The sequence below is a fragment of the Salvelinus namaycush genome, unplaced genomic scaffold (genome assembly GCF_016432855.1).
Source record: "Salvelinus namaycush isolate Seneca unplaced genomic scaffold, SaNama_1.0 Scaffold614, whole genome shotgun sequence".
Classification (NCBI taxonomy): Eukaryota; Metazoa; Chordata; class Actinopteri; order Salmoniformes; family Salmonidae; genus Salvelinus; species Salvelinus namaycush.
The window spans coordinates 74,272-91,253 of NW_024061325.1; the positions used below are offsets into that span (position 1 = coordinate 74,272).

At 48.7% G+C, this 16,982-nt stretch overlaps 1 protein-coding gene across 3 annotated transcripts in view; it reads left to right on the plus strand.

The window, feature by feature from the left end:
- The first annotated feature begins 1,066 nt into the window (after positions 1-1,066).
- LOC120042113 (double-stranded RNA-specific adenosine deaminase-like) overlaps positions 1,067-16,982 on the plus strand; it is a 34,834-nt gene continuing 18,918 nt past the window's right edge. For 2 of the 3 annotated variants that reach the window (XM_038986970.1, XM_038986972.1), the window contains exons 1-14: positions 1,067-1,150; positions 5,110-6,897; positions 7,216-7,463; positions 7,656-7,845; positions 8,020-8,168; positions 8,809-8,944; positions 9,243-9,475; positions 9,662-9,818; positions 10,126-10,294; positions 10,405-10,498; positions 10,857-10,973; positions 12,881-13,008; positions 13,352-13,534; positions 16,374-16,486. In XM_038986970.1, the coding sequence (XP_038842898.1) occupies positions 5,251-6,897; positions 7,216-7,463; positions 7,656-7,845; positions 8,020-8,168; positions 8,809-8,944; positions 9,243-9,475; positions 9,662-9,818; positions 10,126-10,294; positions 10,405-10,498; positions 10,857-10,973; positions 12,881-13,008; positions 13,352-13,534; positions 16,374-16,486 (3,564 nt within the window). In that variant the 5' untranslated portion in view covers positions 1,067-1,150; positions 5,110-5,250. Of the gene's footprint in view, positions 1,151-3,047; positions 3,495-5,109; positions 6,898-7,215; positions 7,464-7,655; positions 7,846-8,019; positions 8,169-8,808; positions 8,945-9,242; positions 9,476-9,661; positions 9,819-10,125; positions 10,295-10,404; positions 10,499-10,856; positions 10,974-12,880; positions 13,009-13,351; positions 13,535-16,373; positions 16,487-16,982 lie in introns of those variants that run through there. The other variant, XM_038986971.1, reaches the window with a different exon arrangement.

Genomic DNA, 16,982 nt, shown 5'->3' on the forward strand with positions numbered 1-16,982 from the left:
TTCTATACTTGACTGAAAGACTTATGATAATATGATGCACTGACTGTAGCCTACTGGACATTACAGTGATGTATTTCAGTTTGATCCGCTGTGACTTTGAGCAGGACAGAGGACCTGAGTTTATGTTTCATGTTTTTTACATTTACATTTAGTCATTTAGCAGATGCTCTTATCCACAGCGACTTACGATGTGTTTTTTGTATGACGTCTATGTGGACTTTTGTCTGTGTTCTGTTTCTATATTGTCTATTGCTGGCAGCACATTCTCACTAAATCAAATTCCAGTTATGAGTAAATGTACTTGGCGAATAAAGGTGATTCTGATACTAAATGGCGTGGTGCTGACACCTACTGGGGGATGTAATAAGTGCAATTTGCAGGAAAGTTTGAACATGGATCCAGTCTGACCCATTGATTGGTGGATAGTATAGCAGCCTATAGCTCTATGGGTTGGTGAGCGTCCAGGCACTGCAGTAGGCTGTGATGTGATGTGCTGATCTGCTCCCACAGCCTCCGTGTATCATGCTGTAAATAGTTCACTAACGTGTTCATTACAAGATACAGGCCTCATGTTTGTATTTTGTTGGATTCCCCCTGCAATATATGGGGCCTTTTTTCTCTACCGCCTTCTCTCACCTCTATCCAGCCAGCCATGCTTTGGGTCTTGAGTCTGGTTCCTCTCAAGGTTTCTTATAGAAAGTAAATCCTTATCAGATGTACTAGCTCTTTGCAGGGTTCATGCCCACTAGGCCGTGTTTGTGGCAAATGGATTTGTGGAAGGTTCTGTAGCATACATATATTACATTTGATAGATTTTTTTATTTGAGACCTGATTAATCCAGTCCCAATCCTAAACAAGGGAATGCAATAGCAGTGGCTTGGAGGTACTGCTATTCTACCATGTCCTATTCACCTGCCTAAATGAATCCAATCGATCTGCCGCAGCAAAGGTATCCACCTTGTCTGATGTTCTTTTTGGGGGGGACCGCACTCTGCAGTAAAACGGGCGGCGTCACTCCAAATGCGCCAGGTAAACTGTCGCAAACTAGTGATGTCATCATGCGCCCCCCTAACCCCGTTGTTTCTTTGTCGACACTGTCGCTATCAAGCAGGAACTCGGACTGATACAAAGCTTCAATCGCAAACCCAGGTAAATTAATTACATTTTGAACTCTATTTTTACCTTTCGTGTTAGTTCAATTGAGATCTATATTTGGTTTCGCGCTAACTGCATCGCTTACAAATGCGACTATGGTTGTTTGCACGCTTGTGCCGCAGTGATGCTCAATCAATGCTAACGTTAGCTAGCCACCTATGTAGCTAACTAGTCAATCCGCGCTATGCATAATTGTCATTATTTTCACTGCATTTGACGTCGCGTTGCATAGTTGTTTACACTTGGGAGTTGATTGGGAAAGTGTTTCTGGAACAAATCGACAGTTGTGCATGTTATTTGCGATACACAACCGCGGTTCTACGTTACCTAGCTAGTGAACCCGCTTGGAGCCTCCATCTGCGCAATATCTTGTTCGGAACATGCGTGCGCAGTCCAAACGACAACCATCCATTCAATGATGGCAGTTGAGTTGATCTCTGCGGCGGGTTGCTGAGAGAAATTAAATATTTACCAGGGTATTCAATGTGTAGTGTCAGTTAACCAGGATAGCTTAGCTAATTTCAGGTTATATTCATGGAGGACTTCAGTCAGGGGATAAACGCCTGTGTGAGAGCGACAGTAAGAAGGGAATTGAGGATAAAGGGGGATTTACTGAAAAACGGCTGTAAAATGACCAATTGGATCCTATGTCCATCCAGCGACAGACATCGTTGGGGGTCGGAGGCGGGATGAAATTGCACACTGATAGTTGATCCTCCTACTGTCCTCCTAGCTAACTAGTTGTGCGGGGTTCACTTTGACTGGGGAGATTGAAAATTGTGTACATCAGAACTATCCCATAGAAAAAATAAACATGGGAAGGTTATTCAGGGGCGTCCTTAGTTCTACACTCAAGCTGATGGCAGCAGTGATTATTAGTTAAGTTTTATAAACATTTTCAACCGCGCCAGAGATAATTAACAGACATGCTCTCGCGTGGCTGTGTTTGATTGACCATTGAATGCATGCATGCGTATCCCTCCGTGATGGAATTGGGTTTGATGCTGCGTTCATAACTGGGAACTCTGAAATCTCATACCTCAGTGCGTTCAGAGACAACTGGGAACTCGGGGAAAAAACGAGCTCCGACTAGGAAAAAATAGTTTTGAACGGTCATCCAAGTCGGAAACACGGGCATCATTCTAGAGCTCCGACCTCAAGATTACTGACGTCATTATTTGACCTCGTTTTTTTACCCCTGAGTTTCCAGTTGTCTTGAAAGCACCAATGTCTGGGTACAGTGGCCACGAGCTATATCCGGCAGCTGCTGCTTGCTCAATTAAACTGTTCTGGTTGTGTTTTTGTCACAACAATAGTTTCACGCAACAGCAGCTGTGAGACATGACAACTAAGAGGCGATCTTGAATTATCATATTTTGTTACCTTTTTTTAGGGAGGGGGGTTGAATGTTTTGGAGTTAGCCTATGCATATATAGGCATCATTTCTGAAGGCTTTCTTGTCCAGATTGATATTTTCTAAAATGTAATTGTAATTGTCTGTCTAGAGGTGATGCATTTTATAATAAATATTGGCTTACTGGATAATAAATAGAAATAACGATTGCCTTCGCATTTCAATCAATATACTGTATCCTCTAACAAGAAATACATCCTGTTTGACAGAACACTACGGCACACTTTCATTCACATGACAAGGACCGAATCTTTTTTAATAATTTGACATAATTATATTATAAAATCCACATGTTGTGATAAAAATAAATGTGATGTACATCCAAGTATTCAAACAGCCTAGGCCTTGGTACCTTGATCTTGCACCAGTTTTGGCTACATTCTTACTCTAGCTAGTGAAACCTATGATAAACTATTGCATCACGTGACTCACCCAGACTGGCTACAGAGCATGTCTAGAGAAAGGAAAACGAAACTATTCTGTCCCTTCGTGCTGTTTCTCGTGTTAAGAAACTGTAAATGCAGACTTTCTATGCGTTTATAATAGGCCTATCCATAATTTCACATTGTAACGTCTGGTATAAGTATCTTGAATGGTAGGTACTAGATGTCCCTTTGAAATTGAGAAGCGCTCGTGCGGTATGTAAAACAACAACAACAAAAACGTTTTTGGGGGGATGGTAAAATACATAGAATTTTGAGAAATATAGCCAACTAGTTGAATTACTTTCGTTGTATTTTGATAGAACGTAACTGTTTATCTCTAGACTGTTTGAAGTGTAGTCAACTTCTGACCCCGGTAGCACGCGCGCAGACCTCAAGATCTCTCTGCCATTCAAAAGTGACTGAAACCTACTCGCCTTTCAGCCGCCTTCAGGCCAGGTGGTGAGGTGGTAAATCTGTGTTTTATCCCTCGAACTTTCAGGTACGTTCATTGAATTAGTTAATGTCTTTCTACTGTCATGGAGTCGTTTATGCAACCCACTAAGCATGAACTTGATTTATAACACTTTGACCAGGGTGTATACCCCAATTCTGTAATTCAAATAGAAATGACTCATCAATAATCCAGGAACGGGAACATACCGAAAACAAGGCCAAACTGTCTGGTCCATGGGCGAAAGACGTACTAATATTTAATGCGCAGCTCTGAATATTCATATTGCCCATGGAAGCAGCAGAGGCAACTGAATTGAGCCATGCTGGGTTGTTATTTTGGCGTCAGTTGCCGGCTTGCATTAGGGTCCGCCAGATCCCACTTTGACCCGGGGGCACCGGACCCAGTGCTGCTGCTGCTGTCCGTTAACATTGCCGTGAAATAACTCGCTCCCGCTCGTCGTTATATTATTATTAATATGGTGGCATTCATAGCAATCGTTTCGGGAGCAGCATGACAGACAAGTTTATGTTGACTAGCACCATGCCTGGCAGGGCTGAAATCTGAGGAGCAGGGTTGAGTGTCTTCCTGTGGTCAGTGACAGATATCATTGAGTGCAGGGAAGAAGCTTTGTGGTATGGCATTTTCATTAAAAATACCCCCCCATCATATTCTATGCCCTACAGATTTATATGTAATTGGCATGAAATTACTAGTGCGTATTAAATACTTTAGCAGAGAAAATAATCAGCAAATGAATGTTTTTTTATTGAATGTCAGGTTTGCTGTACTAGAAGGTGCCCATAATATGAAAAGGTATTTAAAATATTCCTGTATGTTCTATGGCAAGAAGTCTGTGCTCAACCAACGTGATTAGAGGTGCAACCTGTGTAGACATCATTGGACTCTCATTAGCACCACCAGCTGAAGAGTTTTCCCCTAATTGTCTTCCCCATGCCCTACACAAACTTGTCCATTCCCGATGTGATTATTCTCAAGAAGGCCATTGAAGGCTGAAACGTCAATCTTTTAAACTTGTCTAAAAAAACAACTTATTTTTAATGGTGAGCGAGCGTTACTCCTTTTCCTCTCCAATGTGTGTTCTATAGCCAACCTTTTATCAGGTTCAACATCTATTACTTATTTGCTGTGTGTTTAGTCTGTCAAAAGTTAGTGGAGCAACTCCTGTCCTTCACTGACCAACTTGAATCTTTTCTTTCCTTCTGCCTTTCACTTTCCCTTCCTATGTGAAGCTGCAAATCATCCTTAAACCACAAATACAACACTTAAGCCACAACCATGAATTATACATTTCTGACCTTTTATACATGGATCTCGCTGCGACCAATTGGGTCCAACAGCATGTGACAGGATGGAGACTGTGTAGTGTGTAAAAACATATATATATATATATATATATATATATATATATATATATATATATATTATTTGTCATAAGCCCTTGATCTACTCTTTCTGTGTTTTTCTCCCGCCCTTTTACCATTTCCATCAGGATTTTCCACAAGATTTTGACCAGTCTTATGTCCCTAGTTTCTTCTTCATATTGCTTTATATTTGGCTCTATTTTTTATTTCATGGCTCTTTTCCTCACCCACTCAGTCACTTTTGCTTTCGCTCACACCCATCTCGTCCTCTCTCTCAGGTGCTGACTGCCACTTTGCGATCATCGCCCACCCGGCTATTCTGCCAGGCTGTGTTGCATCAGTATCCAACACAGAGACGCATCCTCCTATCTGCTGCGTAACAGGCGGCCCTGGTCCCCCCTCAACCTGCCCCCTGCGCTATGAGCAGAGGACGAGGAGGGCCCCCCATAGAGCATTACCACCGACCCCCTCTTCCCCAACTGCAGGCTAAGCAACAATACTACAGAGCTGGACCCCTGGGATTTCACCCCAGAGCCCCTCCGCAACAGGCCCCACACCCAAACGTCCATTCATACCTAGGCCCAGTCCCCCCTCTAGTACCACCCAGTGCCCACTCTCAGCCTCTCTACCCCTCCGCCCCTCCCCCACCCGGTCACAGCCCAGCCCTGAGTCAGCAGAGCTCTTGTCCCAGTGGTCCTAACTCCTTCAGGCAGCAGCAGGTCCACTTCCTGAGGGGACAGAACACTGAGGCTCCCCAGTTTAGGGTGAGCCCCAGAGGGGCGCAGAGCTTGGGTCGAGGGGGACCGAACGGACTCTATAACGAATCAAACCAGGCCCAGGCAGGGTACAGCAGATACTCCCAAAACAGCTCTAGGGGGAGAGGGGGATACAGCAGCGAGCGAGGCAGAGGGAACGGTAGGGACTTCGGGTACCCACCCAGTCAAGGACCCCCTAGAGGACCAACCGGCCCTAGATTCTGGAACCAGAAGCAGACTTCAACCCAAAAGCAAGGCTTCAACAGACAGTGGAGCCTTCATGCAGACTGTGCTGACGGGCCGTCATTCTCAGAAGGCTTTCAGAGTTTATCCTTAGACAGAGAGAGGTCCTACAGAGGAAGAGTTGACAGAGGCGACAGCTTTGACAAAGCTTCTGTCTGTAGTAGTAATAATTCAAACAACAAGAGTGCCCCTACGTTTCAGCCACCCGACATCCGAGAGCAAGTTTTGCAAGCCTTGGCAGATTTGAACCCCGGTGAGAAGCTACAAGCAAAGTGTTTGGCCAAAACGCTGCGGTGCCCCAAAAAGTTTATCAACCAGGCCCTTTACGGTCTCGAGCGTGATAAGAAAGCTTCAAAACACGGTGAAAGTCCTCCAGAGTGGACTGTCTACGTAGAACCACAGGAAGAACCGGAAAGTAGAGATTCTGATCCGGAAAGCCCACGTTCCCAACCGAGGGAACATTCTGTGGAGTCACAGGAAAGGCCTTCAGAAGAAGATTGCTCTCACTTCCTGTCTGTGAAGGAGGAGGACGTGGTCATCGAGGCTGAGATCCAGCAAATTGAAGCGAAGGGTCCTGAGGGCGACAAAGAAGAAGATTACTACGTAGAATCCGATTCACACTCCTCTTCCTCAGAATCATCTGAGTCATATCGGCAACATTCCCAGTCCCAAACCCAACAACCCAGTATCAACAGCAGCAGTAACGAAGAGCTTGACCTAGACCTTGACGAGAGCGCCATGGCGGACTGCGGCAGTAATCAGAAGGAGTTGATCCTGCAGTATCTGCTGGAGGCAGGGGAGGCCACGGCCCTGGTGATCTCCAAGAACCTGGGCCTGAGGGGCGCCAAGCAGGTCAACCCCACCCTGTACGCCATGGAGAAGCAGGGCGACGTGAGCCGCAACGCAGAGGTGACCCCTCACATCTGGGAGCTATCTGTCCATCGCAGGGAGAGGATGGAGAGGAGCCTCAAGGCCGAGCGCAGCGCCCCTGCAAAGGTCGAAGGAATGGGGTCCGGATTCCAGGCGGTGCCACCCGGATTGGAGTGTCTAGAGGCCAACGCTGAGGCGGTAGGTGGACACTCTCACACAGCGAGGGGGGGGTGGGGTTGGGGAATTCATGGACATCTTCCTGAATTTGGGAGACCCCCTCCCTCACTTGGAGCCCGTCTCCTACGAAGAGTTGGAAGGGGAGGATGAGTGTGGCAGTTACCCTAGTAACATAATGTTGGTTGTAACATTGAGGGGTGAACATAGCTCTAGATTCCGAGCTGAGAATGCCAGGTCTGGAGCCCTTCACCCCGCCTGACACCGATCCCACTGACCCTCCAACTTCTGCTCCACTTCTTTCTTTCCTCACCTACTTCCTCCTCTTCATCCCTCTATCAGGAGGATGAGTCGAACGGAGGGCAGTGGGCGACCGACGATATCCCCGAATTCCTCAACGCCATCAGCCGGGATGGAGGGGGGACAGTAGCAGTCTCCCTGGCAGCGCCCCCACCTCAGAACCTCCGTGCCAAACTCCAGGAGGTGAGGGCCAAGAACCCCGTCAGCGGCCTGATGGAGTTTGCCCAGTACCAGGGACACAATTGCGAGTTCCTGCTCCTCGACCAATCAGGGCCCTCACATGACCCCAGGTCAGTGATGTCATAATGTTCCCAACCAATCATGGTTGGCCGTTGCTGGTATGTCTAAGAGGAAACTAGCTGATTGATTTAGCAAATTCATGAAAAAAATTGCATGAGAAAGTGTGACGAAGAAATATCAAAAAATGTGTTGTCCCTGCTCTTTCTCGCTACCTCACTCCCTTGTATTTTTCTCCCTCTCAGATTCCGTATGCAGGTCATGCTGGACGGCAGGTTGTTTCCTGTTGCTGAGGCATCTAATAAAAAGGTGGCTAAGAAAGATGCTGCCGCAGCAACCCTGAGGATTCTGCTGCGTGAGATAGAGGGGGGAGGGGCTGAGGAGGGGCTCACTGCAGGGGTGGACCAGGCCATGGACCCCACCTCTGACGTCCCTGTAAGTCTGAAGTGTGTTTGTGTGTGTGTGGTTAGTAATAATCAATGTGCTCTGTTGTGGTTGATTGTGTTCTAAAGGGCAAAGATTTATGTCTCTTTTTCAATCCTTTTATAACTCTCTGCTCTCTCCCTCCCTCGCTGTCTCGCTCTCCCTCTTGCTCTCCCTCTCTGTCAGGAGGTAGTGGAGGGTCCGCCCCAGGCCCTGTCCCGTTCCCTGCCGGGGGGTAAGAACCCCGTGTCCATGCTGATGGAGTACAGTCAGCGCACTGGAAACCCCATCGAGTTCATCAACACTGGACAGGAGGGCCCACCTCACGACCCACGGTATCCATCTGTCTACATCCTTCTCATCAGGGATGGGGTCAATTCGAAATGAAGTCAGTCAATTTAGGAAATAAACTGACATTCCAATTCAATAATTGAAAAAATAGCATCCATTTCCAATGATTTCTCTATAAACTGAAAAGGAGAAGCTATTTATTTCACGTTTTTCCATTTTTGAATTTAAATTCAAATCACTTCCTGAATTGAGTGACTTCAATTCGAATTGAGCCCAACCCTGCTTCTCATTTTTCTCTCCCTGGTTCTCTCTTCTATACATAAATGAATCATTAGGAAGGTGGGCCTGCCCTCACCTCTCTCCCTCGGGAGCAGTTCTGTATGTCCTGGATGACTTTCATACTGCAGCAGTCTGCTGACTGGATGATACAGCAGCACCTCTGTCTCTCTCTGCATATAACCTTCCCCTAGGCACCTACAGTACTGTCCCGCAGTAATCTGATACTGGGAAGTGTGACCATCTTTGTCCCTCTCTTTCCCTCCTCTTCCTGAGTGCTGTAGTCTCTGTGAAGCAGATTCACAGCTCTACTCTGATGCCCCCATGTGGTTAGACAGGAATGTCCTCTTACCTCTCACCGATGTATGTTTAGGATGTATAAGTTAGTCTCTGCTCCCTCCTCCTCAGGTTCATGTTCAGGGTGAAGATAGGGGAAAGCCTGTGTGCTGAGAGCTCAGCACCCAGTAAGAAGGCTGCCAGGCAGCTGGCTGCAGAGGAGGCAGTCAAGGAGTTAATGGGCGACGGGAGACTGCAGCTCAACAAGGTGAGTAAAGGACTCAAACATGGGAATGAAAGACGTTTAAACTAAATGGATGGGTCCCTGAAAAAAACACTACCCCATCTATTTAGGATTTAGGCTTGACAAGCTAGCTAGCTGTTTAGCTATGGACTGGCAGAATGTCATAAGACAGGCATGTGGCCTTCTCTCATTGTGCCTCCAGTCCGTGATTCTAAGAAAAGATCCTCCGAACACTAAGATCACTCTTCCCACCTCCTCTCCTCCATCTTTTCACTGCCTTATCTCTCTTCTCCCTCGCTCTCCATTACCCCGTCCTCTCCAGCCCCAGTTTCCCCTGTGTCTGTCTGGTGATGAAGGGGGCTTCATGCCCGCTTGCCCCTCCCTGCCCCCGCTGACAGAGGAGGAGCTGCGTTCTGCCCACGAGGCGGGGGTTGGTGACCTCATCAGCCACCTAAACAACAACGCCGTGTCAGGCCTGCTGGAGTACGCCCGGGCCAGGGGCTTCGCTGCAGAGATACGACTGGTCGGGCAGTCAGGACCACCGCACGAGCCCAAGTCAGTACACACATTCTTGCCCACATACACTAACATACACACTCTAAAGGGTCATTCAGAGTCCACAGCTGCAGAGCTGCGGTAGTCTGGCGGTCCATTGTGACATATATAACACTATGAAAGCTAACGGTTGAATATTGTAAAACGCGGCTGTGCAAACATGGATGTTTAACTCTTCTCTCTCAGGTTTACCTACCAGGCTAAGCTAGGGGGCCGCTGGTTCCCTCCTGTCTGTGCTTCCAATAAGAAGCAAGGGAAACAGGAAGCAGCTGATGCAGCTCTGAGGGTTCTGATTGGAGAGGCAGAGAAGGCTGCCCGCACCGGGGAACTGACCCCTGCCGAGGTCAATTTACCTCTATTACTATAGTACTTTTTAAAACTCTGGGTCAGGACCCACACTGGGCTTTGGGTGTGTTAGAGGTGGGTCGGGAGTGAGGAGAATGCTAGAATCACACACTATTTCCTCTTCATTTGGGTTGCTGGGAGATTATTTTGGGTCACGGGAGGACAGTGATTTTCTCATTGGGTCTCGAGCTGAAAAAGTTGAATGCCTGCTATACTATGAATACACTGTTAATAATGTGATTCTGCTAGAACCTACTTCTGTGACTGGTGGGCCGTCCATAACCTGTTATTGTTTCTGTCTCTAGCTGCCACTGAGTGGTGGGACAATCCATGACCAGATCGCCATGTTGAGTCACCAGCGCTTCAACGCCCTCACCACACGCATACAGCACAGTCTTCTGGGAAGGAAGATCCTCGCCACCGTTGTCATGAAGAGGGGGGAAGGGCTGGGGACCGTGGTCAGCCTGGGAACAGGTACCTGCCGTGTGTGTGTACGCGAGAGAAAATAACAAGCCTTTTGGAATGATTTTTGTCTCAACCTTTTGAGATTAAATAAATGTATTTTTGTTTGTTTTTCTCCTCAGGAAATCGCTGTGTTAAAGGGGAGGAGCTGAGTCTTAAAGGGGACACCGTTAATGACTGCCACGCAGAAATCATCTCCAGGAGAGGATTTATCAGGTAGGAAGTTACTGCTGCTCATTCATCTTCCATTCTGTCCTTTTATATAACCACTCTTTTCCCCCTTCCTCCTTTGCTCTTCATTTTGATTCCTTTATAGCTACTCTCCCTGCCTTTCTGAAACCTCCCTCTCTCTACAGGGTGTCATATGTCAGCTGTGAAGTCATTACAGACTATGATGTGTGTTAATGTGTCTGTGGAGTCCATTTGGTTAGTTGTAGTGTATTAATGCCACTTACCAGATCCTCTGTTTCTCCATCAGTCTCCCTTTATCTGTGTGTTGGATCCTGGACACTTTCACTGATCTGAATCACTCAAATGTGGATTCTACCTTTCATGTCACCCCCTCTCTCTCCAGGTTTCTGTATGCTGAGTTGCTGAAGCACTGTGAAGGATCAGAGGACAGCATATTTGAGCCAGCTGAGGAGAACAAGCTCCGGATCAAACCTGACACCACCTTCCACCTCTATATCAGGTGGGCCTACGGAAGATGTCTCTTCCTCGCTGTTTGACCCTTCAACCCATGGCTCATTCTTCTCCACCTACTGTCTTCTCTCCCCTTTCCTTCTGTGCCCTGGAACTCAACTGGGCCACCAACCCACCCCCACACACACGTTGTTCTAGGAGTTTGAGAAGCAAGCGTTTTTTTTCTGCATAGAAAAGTCTTGGGCGGGCTGCTTAAGTGTTTTCGGGCCACGTATGTCAAAACAGTAAAATAAAATAAAATATGTTTAGATAATGATTTCCTGGGTGGAAAAATGTTGTCGGTGTAAACTTAAGACTAAAACCAGATATAAAGTATGTAGAAAAGATAATGGCGCTATATGTTCTATAATAAGATCTTCTTTGAGAACTAACAATGACCCAAATAACAGCTAGACAGTCAGAGGGAATACAAAATTCCCCAAATGATGTACTCAGGAGGATTTTTGTTGTGGCATGGGGCCACATTGATTTTGTTATAACGTTTGAGTCCCTCAGTTCAAATAAGCCATGAAAAAATGTGTAGAATTGAAAATTTTGTCACTGGCAAACAGGGGGGCCTCTAAAAATTAGTTGGCGACCCCGCCGTTGGCCACGCCCACCACCTAAGCCTCATTTTGATCCAGAAAAACCCTGAAAGATACTTCTAGTTAATGAACTGCTCCTATCCACACACATGTATATATATATCTCTCTCTCTACCTCTCTCTCGCTCTCTCGCTCTCTCTCTCTACCTCTCTCTCTCGCGCTCTACCTCTCTCGCGCTCTACCTCTCTCGCGCTCTACCTCTCTCGCGCTCTACCTCTCTCGCGCTCTACCTCTCTCGCGCTCTACCTCTCTCGCGCTCTACCTCTCTCGCGCTCTACCTCTCTCGCGCTCTACCTCTCTCGCGCTCTACCTCTCTCGCGCTCTACCTCTCTCGCGCTCTACCTCTCTCTCGCTCTCTCTCTACACTGCTCTCTCGCTCTCTCTCTACACTGCTCTCTCGCTCTCTCTCTACACTGCTCTCTCGCTCTCTCTCTACACTGCTCTCTCGCTCTCTCTCTACACTGCTCTCTCGCTCTCTCTCTACACTGCTCTCTCGCTCTCTCTCTACACTGCTCTCTCGCTCTCTCTCTACACTGCTCTCTCGCTCTCTCTCTCTACACTGCTCTCTCGCTCTCTCTCTCTACACTGCTCTCTCGCTCTCTCTCTCTACACTGCTCTCTCGCTCTCTCTCTCTACACTGCTCTCTCGCTCTCTCTCTCTACACCGCTCTCTCTCTCTACACCGGTCTCGCGCTCTACCTCGTTCTCACTCTACCTCTTCCCCCCTCTCGCTCTACTTCTTCCCCCCTCTCGCTCTACCTTTCCCCCCCCTCTCGCTCTACCTTTCCCCCCCCCTCTCGCTCTACCTTTCCCCCCCCTCTCGCTCTACCTTTCCCCCCCTCTCGCTCTACCTTTTCCCCCCCTCTCGCTCTACCTTTTCCCCCCCTCTCGCTCTACCTTTTCCCCCCCTCTCGCTCTACCTTTTCCCCCCCTCTCGCTCTACCTTTCCCCCCCTCTCGCTCTACCTTTTCCCCCCCTCTCGCTCTACCTCTTCCCCCCCTCTCGCTCTACCTCTTCCCCCCCCCCCTCGCTCAACCTTTCCCCCCCCCCCTCTCGCTCTACCTTTCCCCCCCCCCTCTCGCTCTACCTTTCCCCCACCTCTCGCTCTACCTTTCCCCCACCTCTCGCTCTACCTCTCCCCCCCCTCTCGCTCTACCTCCCCCCCCCCCCTCTCGCTCTACCTCTTCCCCCCCCCTCTCGCTCTACCTCTTCCCCCCCCCTCTCGCTCTACCTCTTCCCCCCCCCTCTCGCTCTACCTCTTCCCCCCCCCTCTCGCTCTACTTCTCCCCCTCTCGCTCTACCTCTCCTCCAGTACTGCTCCGTGCGGAGACGGGGCGTTGTTTGATAAGTCGTGCAGCGAGGACGCGGGGGACGGCCAGGGCCACCAGCCCCTGTTTGAGAACGCCAAGCAGGGCAAGCTGCGCACCAAGGTGGAGAATGGTGAGTTACAGCCAGATGCCATCTGCAGGACCGTTCCATGAGGATCCCCTCTGTTACTGAGGACAAGCACATAGAGCCACCATGTTGCTTAACTCCCCTCTCTGCAGGCCAAACAGAGCAGGACTACACATTCACACATCTGCTGCTGCTGCCACAAACACACCTGCTAGAAAGCACAAATATCCCAATGGATTTGAATGTTCCAATCTAGAGCCTGGACTGTGTGCTTCTAGTGTACAACCATCACTTTGACCACTGGCTCTCATACACCCTATTCCTCAAACTGCACGGCTTTGTCTTTGGAGTCAAAAGTATGCCTCAAGGGTGTCTGTGCCATGTGTAGGTGAGGGCACCATCCCGGTAGAGTCATCGACCATCGTGCCCACCTGGGACGGCATCCAGCACGGCGAGCGTCTGAGGACCATGAGCTGCAGCGACAAGATCCTTCGCTGGAACGTCCTGGGTCTGCAGGGAGCCCTGCTCTCCAACTTTCTCCATCCTATCTACCTGGCTTCAATCACCTTGGGTGAGGAGGGAGGGGAGGAGGGAACAATTGGTGGAAGGAGAGATGAGGGAGGGGACAGTTAACATTTGAGGGAGGTTTGATTTGAAAAAGAGTGAGGGAGGATAGATTGAGTGTGGGAGTAAAGGGAGAGGGGGGTCAACGGTCACCGTTGGCTTCGGTCATGTTTAACAAACTCGACTCATAAGTAGACCACAGATCTCAATCCCAAACTACACTGTCCTTATACTGTAGGAGTCATGTCCAGCTAACTATCCACCCAGACAGTCCCTGGCTGACTCTGTCCTTATACTGTAGGAGTCATGTCCAGCTAACTATCCACCCAGACAGTCCCTGGCTGACTCTGTCCTTATACTGTAGGAGTCATGTCCAGCTAACTATCCACCCAGACAGTCCCTGGCTGACACTGTCCTTATACTGTAGGAGTCATGTCCAGCTAACTATCCACCCAGACAGTCCCTGGCTGACACTGTCCTTATACTGTAGGAGTCATGTCCAGCTAACTATCCACCCAGACAGTCCCTGGCTGACACTGTCCTTGTACTGTAGGAATCATGTCCAGCTAACTATCCACCCAGACAGTCCCTGGCTGACTCTGTCCTTATACTGTAGGAATCATGTCCAGCTAACTATCCACCCAGACAGTCCCTGGCTGACACTGTCCTTATACTGTAGGAATCATGTCCAGCTAACTATCCACCCAGACAGTCCCTGGCTGACACTGTCCTTATACTGTAGGAGTCATGTCCAGCTAACTATCCACCCAGACAGTCCCTGGCTGACACTGTCCTTATACTGTAGGAGTCATGTCCAGCTAACTATCCACCCAGACAGTCCCTGGCTGACACTGTCCTTATACTGTAGGAGTCATGTCCAGCTAACTATCCACCCAGACAGTCCCTGGCTGACTCTGTCCTTATACTGTAGGAGTCATGTCCAGCTAACTATCCACCCAGACAGTCCCTGGCTGACTCTGTCCTTATACTGTAGGAGTCATGTCCAGCTAACTATCCACCCAGACAGTCCCTGGCTGACACTGTCCTTATACTGTAGGAATCATGTCCAGCTAACTATCCACCCAGACAGTCCCTGGCTGACACTGTCCTTATACTGTAGGAATCATGTCCAGCTAACTATCCACCCAGACAGTCCCTGGCTGACTCTGTCCTTATACTGTAGGAGTCATGTCCAGCTAACTATCCACCCAGACAGTCCCTGGCTGACACTGTCCTTATACTGTAGGAATCATGTCCAGCTAACTATCCACCCAGACAGTCCCTGGCTGACTCTGTCCTTATACTGTAGGAATCATGTCCAGCTAACTATCCACCCAGACAGTCCCTGGCTGACACTGTCCTTATACTGTAGGAATCATGTCCAGCTAACTATCCACCCAGACAGTCCCTGGCTGACTCTGTCCTTATACTGTAGGAATCATGTCCAGCTAACTATCCACCCAGACAGTCCCTGGCTGACTCTGTCCTTATACTGTAGGAGTCATGTCCAGCTAACTATCCACCCAGACAGTCCCTGGCTGACTCTGTCCTTATACTGTAGGAATCATGTCCAGCTAACTATCCACCCAGACAGTCCCTGGCTGACTCTGTCCTTATACTGTAGGAATCATGTCCAGCTAACTATCCACCCAGACAGTCCCTGGCTGACTCTGTCCTTATACTGTAGGAATCATGTCCAGCTAACTATCCACCCAGACAGTCCCTGGCTGACACTGTCCTTATACTGTAGGAATCATGTCCAGCTAACTATCCACCCAGACAGTCCCTGGCTGACTCTGTCCTTATACTGTAGGAATCATGTCCAGCTAACTATCCACCCAGACAGTCCCTGGCTGACACTGTCCTTATACTGTAGGAGTCATGTCCAGCTAACTATCCACCCAGACAGTCCCTGGCTGACTCTGTCCTTATACTGTAGGAATCATGTCCAGCTAACTATCCACCCAGACAGTCCCTGGCTGACTCTGTCCTTATACTGTAGGAGTCATGTCCAGCTAACTATCCACCCAGACAGTCCCTGGCTGACTCTGTCCTTATACTGTAGGAGTCATGTCCAGCTAACTATCCACCCAGACAGTCCCTGGCTGACTCTGTCCTTATACTGTAGGAGTCATGTCCAGCTAACTATCCACCCAGACAGTCCCTGGCTGACACTGTCCTTATACTGTAGGAATCATGTCCAGCTAACTATCCACCCAGACAGTCCCTGGCTGACTCTGTCCTTATACTGTAGGAATCATGTCCAGCTAACTATCCACCCAGACAGTCCCTGGCTGACACTGTCCTTATACTGTAGGAATCATGTCCAGCTAACTATCCACCCAGACAGTCCCTGGCTGACACTGTCCTTATACTGTAGGAATCATGTCCAGCTAACTATCCACCCAGACAGTCCCTGGCTGACTCTGTCCTTATACTGTAGGAGTCATGTCCAGCTAACTATCCACCCAGACAGTCCCTGGCTGACTCTGTCCTTATACTGTAGGAGTCATGTCCAGCTAACTATCCACCCAGACAGTCCCTGGCTGACTCTGTCCTTATACTGTAGGAGTCATGTCCAGCTAACTATCCACCCAGACAGTCCCTGGCTGACCCCCTCAGACATCCATCTCTTTAAGTTACTCACCTCTCCTTGTCAGAGTACTATGATGTAAATGATCATCCTTGTTAACATGGAAATACACTGACTCACACACACTCTTCTGTCATTCTCTCCCTCTTTCTTTACCTGTCACTCTCTCGCCCCCCCCACTCCTCTCGCACCCCTTCCTCTCGATCTTCTGTTTTGTTTCCCCTGTTCTTGTCTCTTATATTTGTCCCTCCAGGCTACCTGTACAGCCATGGCCACCTGACACGTGCTGTCTGCTGCCGATTGGCCAGAGACGGCGAAGCCTTCTCCAAGAGTCTACCTGCTCCCTACACACTCAACCACCCCGAGGTACACACACACACAGTACACATACAGAAACACACTCAACCACCCTGAGGTACACACATACACAGTACACATACAGAAACACACTCAACCACCCCGAGGTACACACACACAGTACACATACAGAAACACACTCAACCACCCTGAGGTACACATACAGAAACACACTCAACCACCCTGAGGTACACATACAGAAACACACTCAACCACCCTGAGGTACACATACAGAAACACACTCAACCACCCCGAGGTACACACACACGGTACACATACAGAAACACACTCAACCACCCTGAGGTACACATACAGAAACACACTCAACCACCCCGAGGTACACACACACGGTACACATACAGAAACACACTCAACCACCCCGAGGTACACATACAGAAACACACTCAACCACCCTGAGGTACACATACAGAAACACACTCAACCACCCCGAGGTACACACACACAGTACACATACAGAAACACACTCAACCACCACGAGGACACA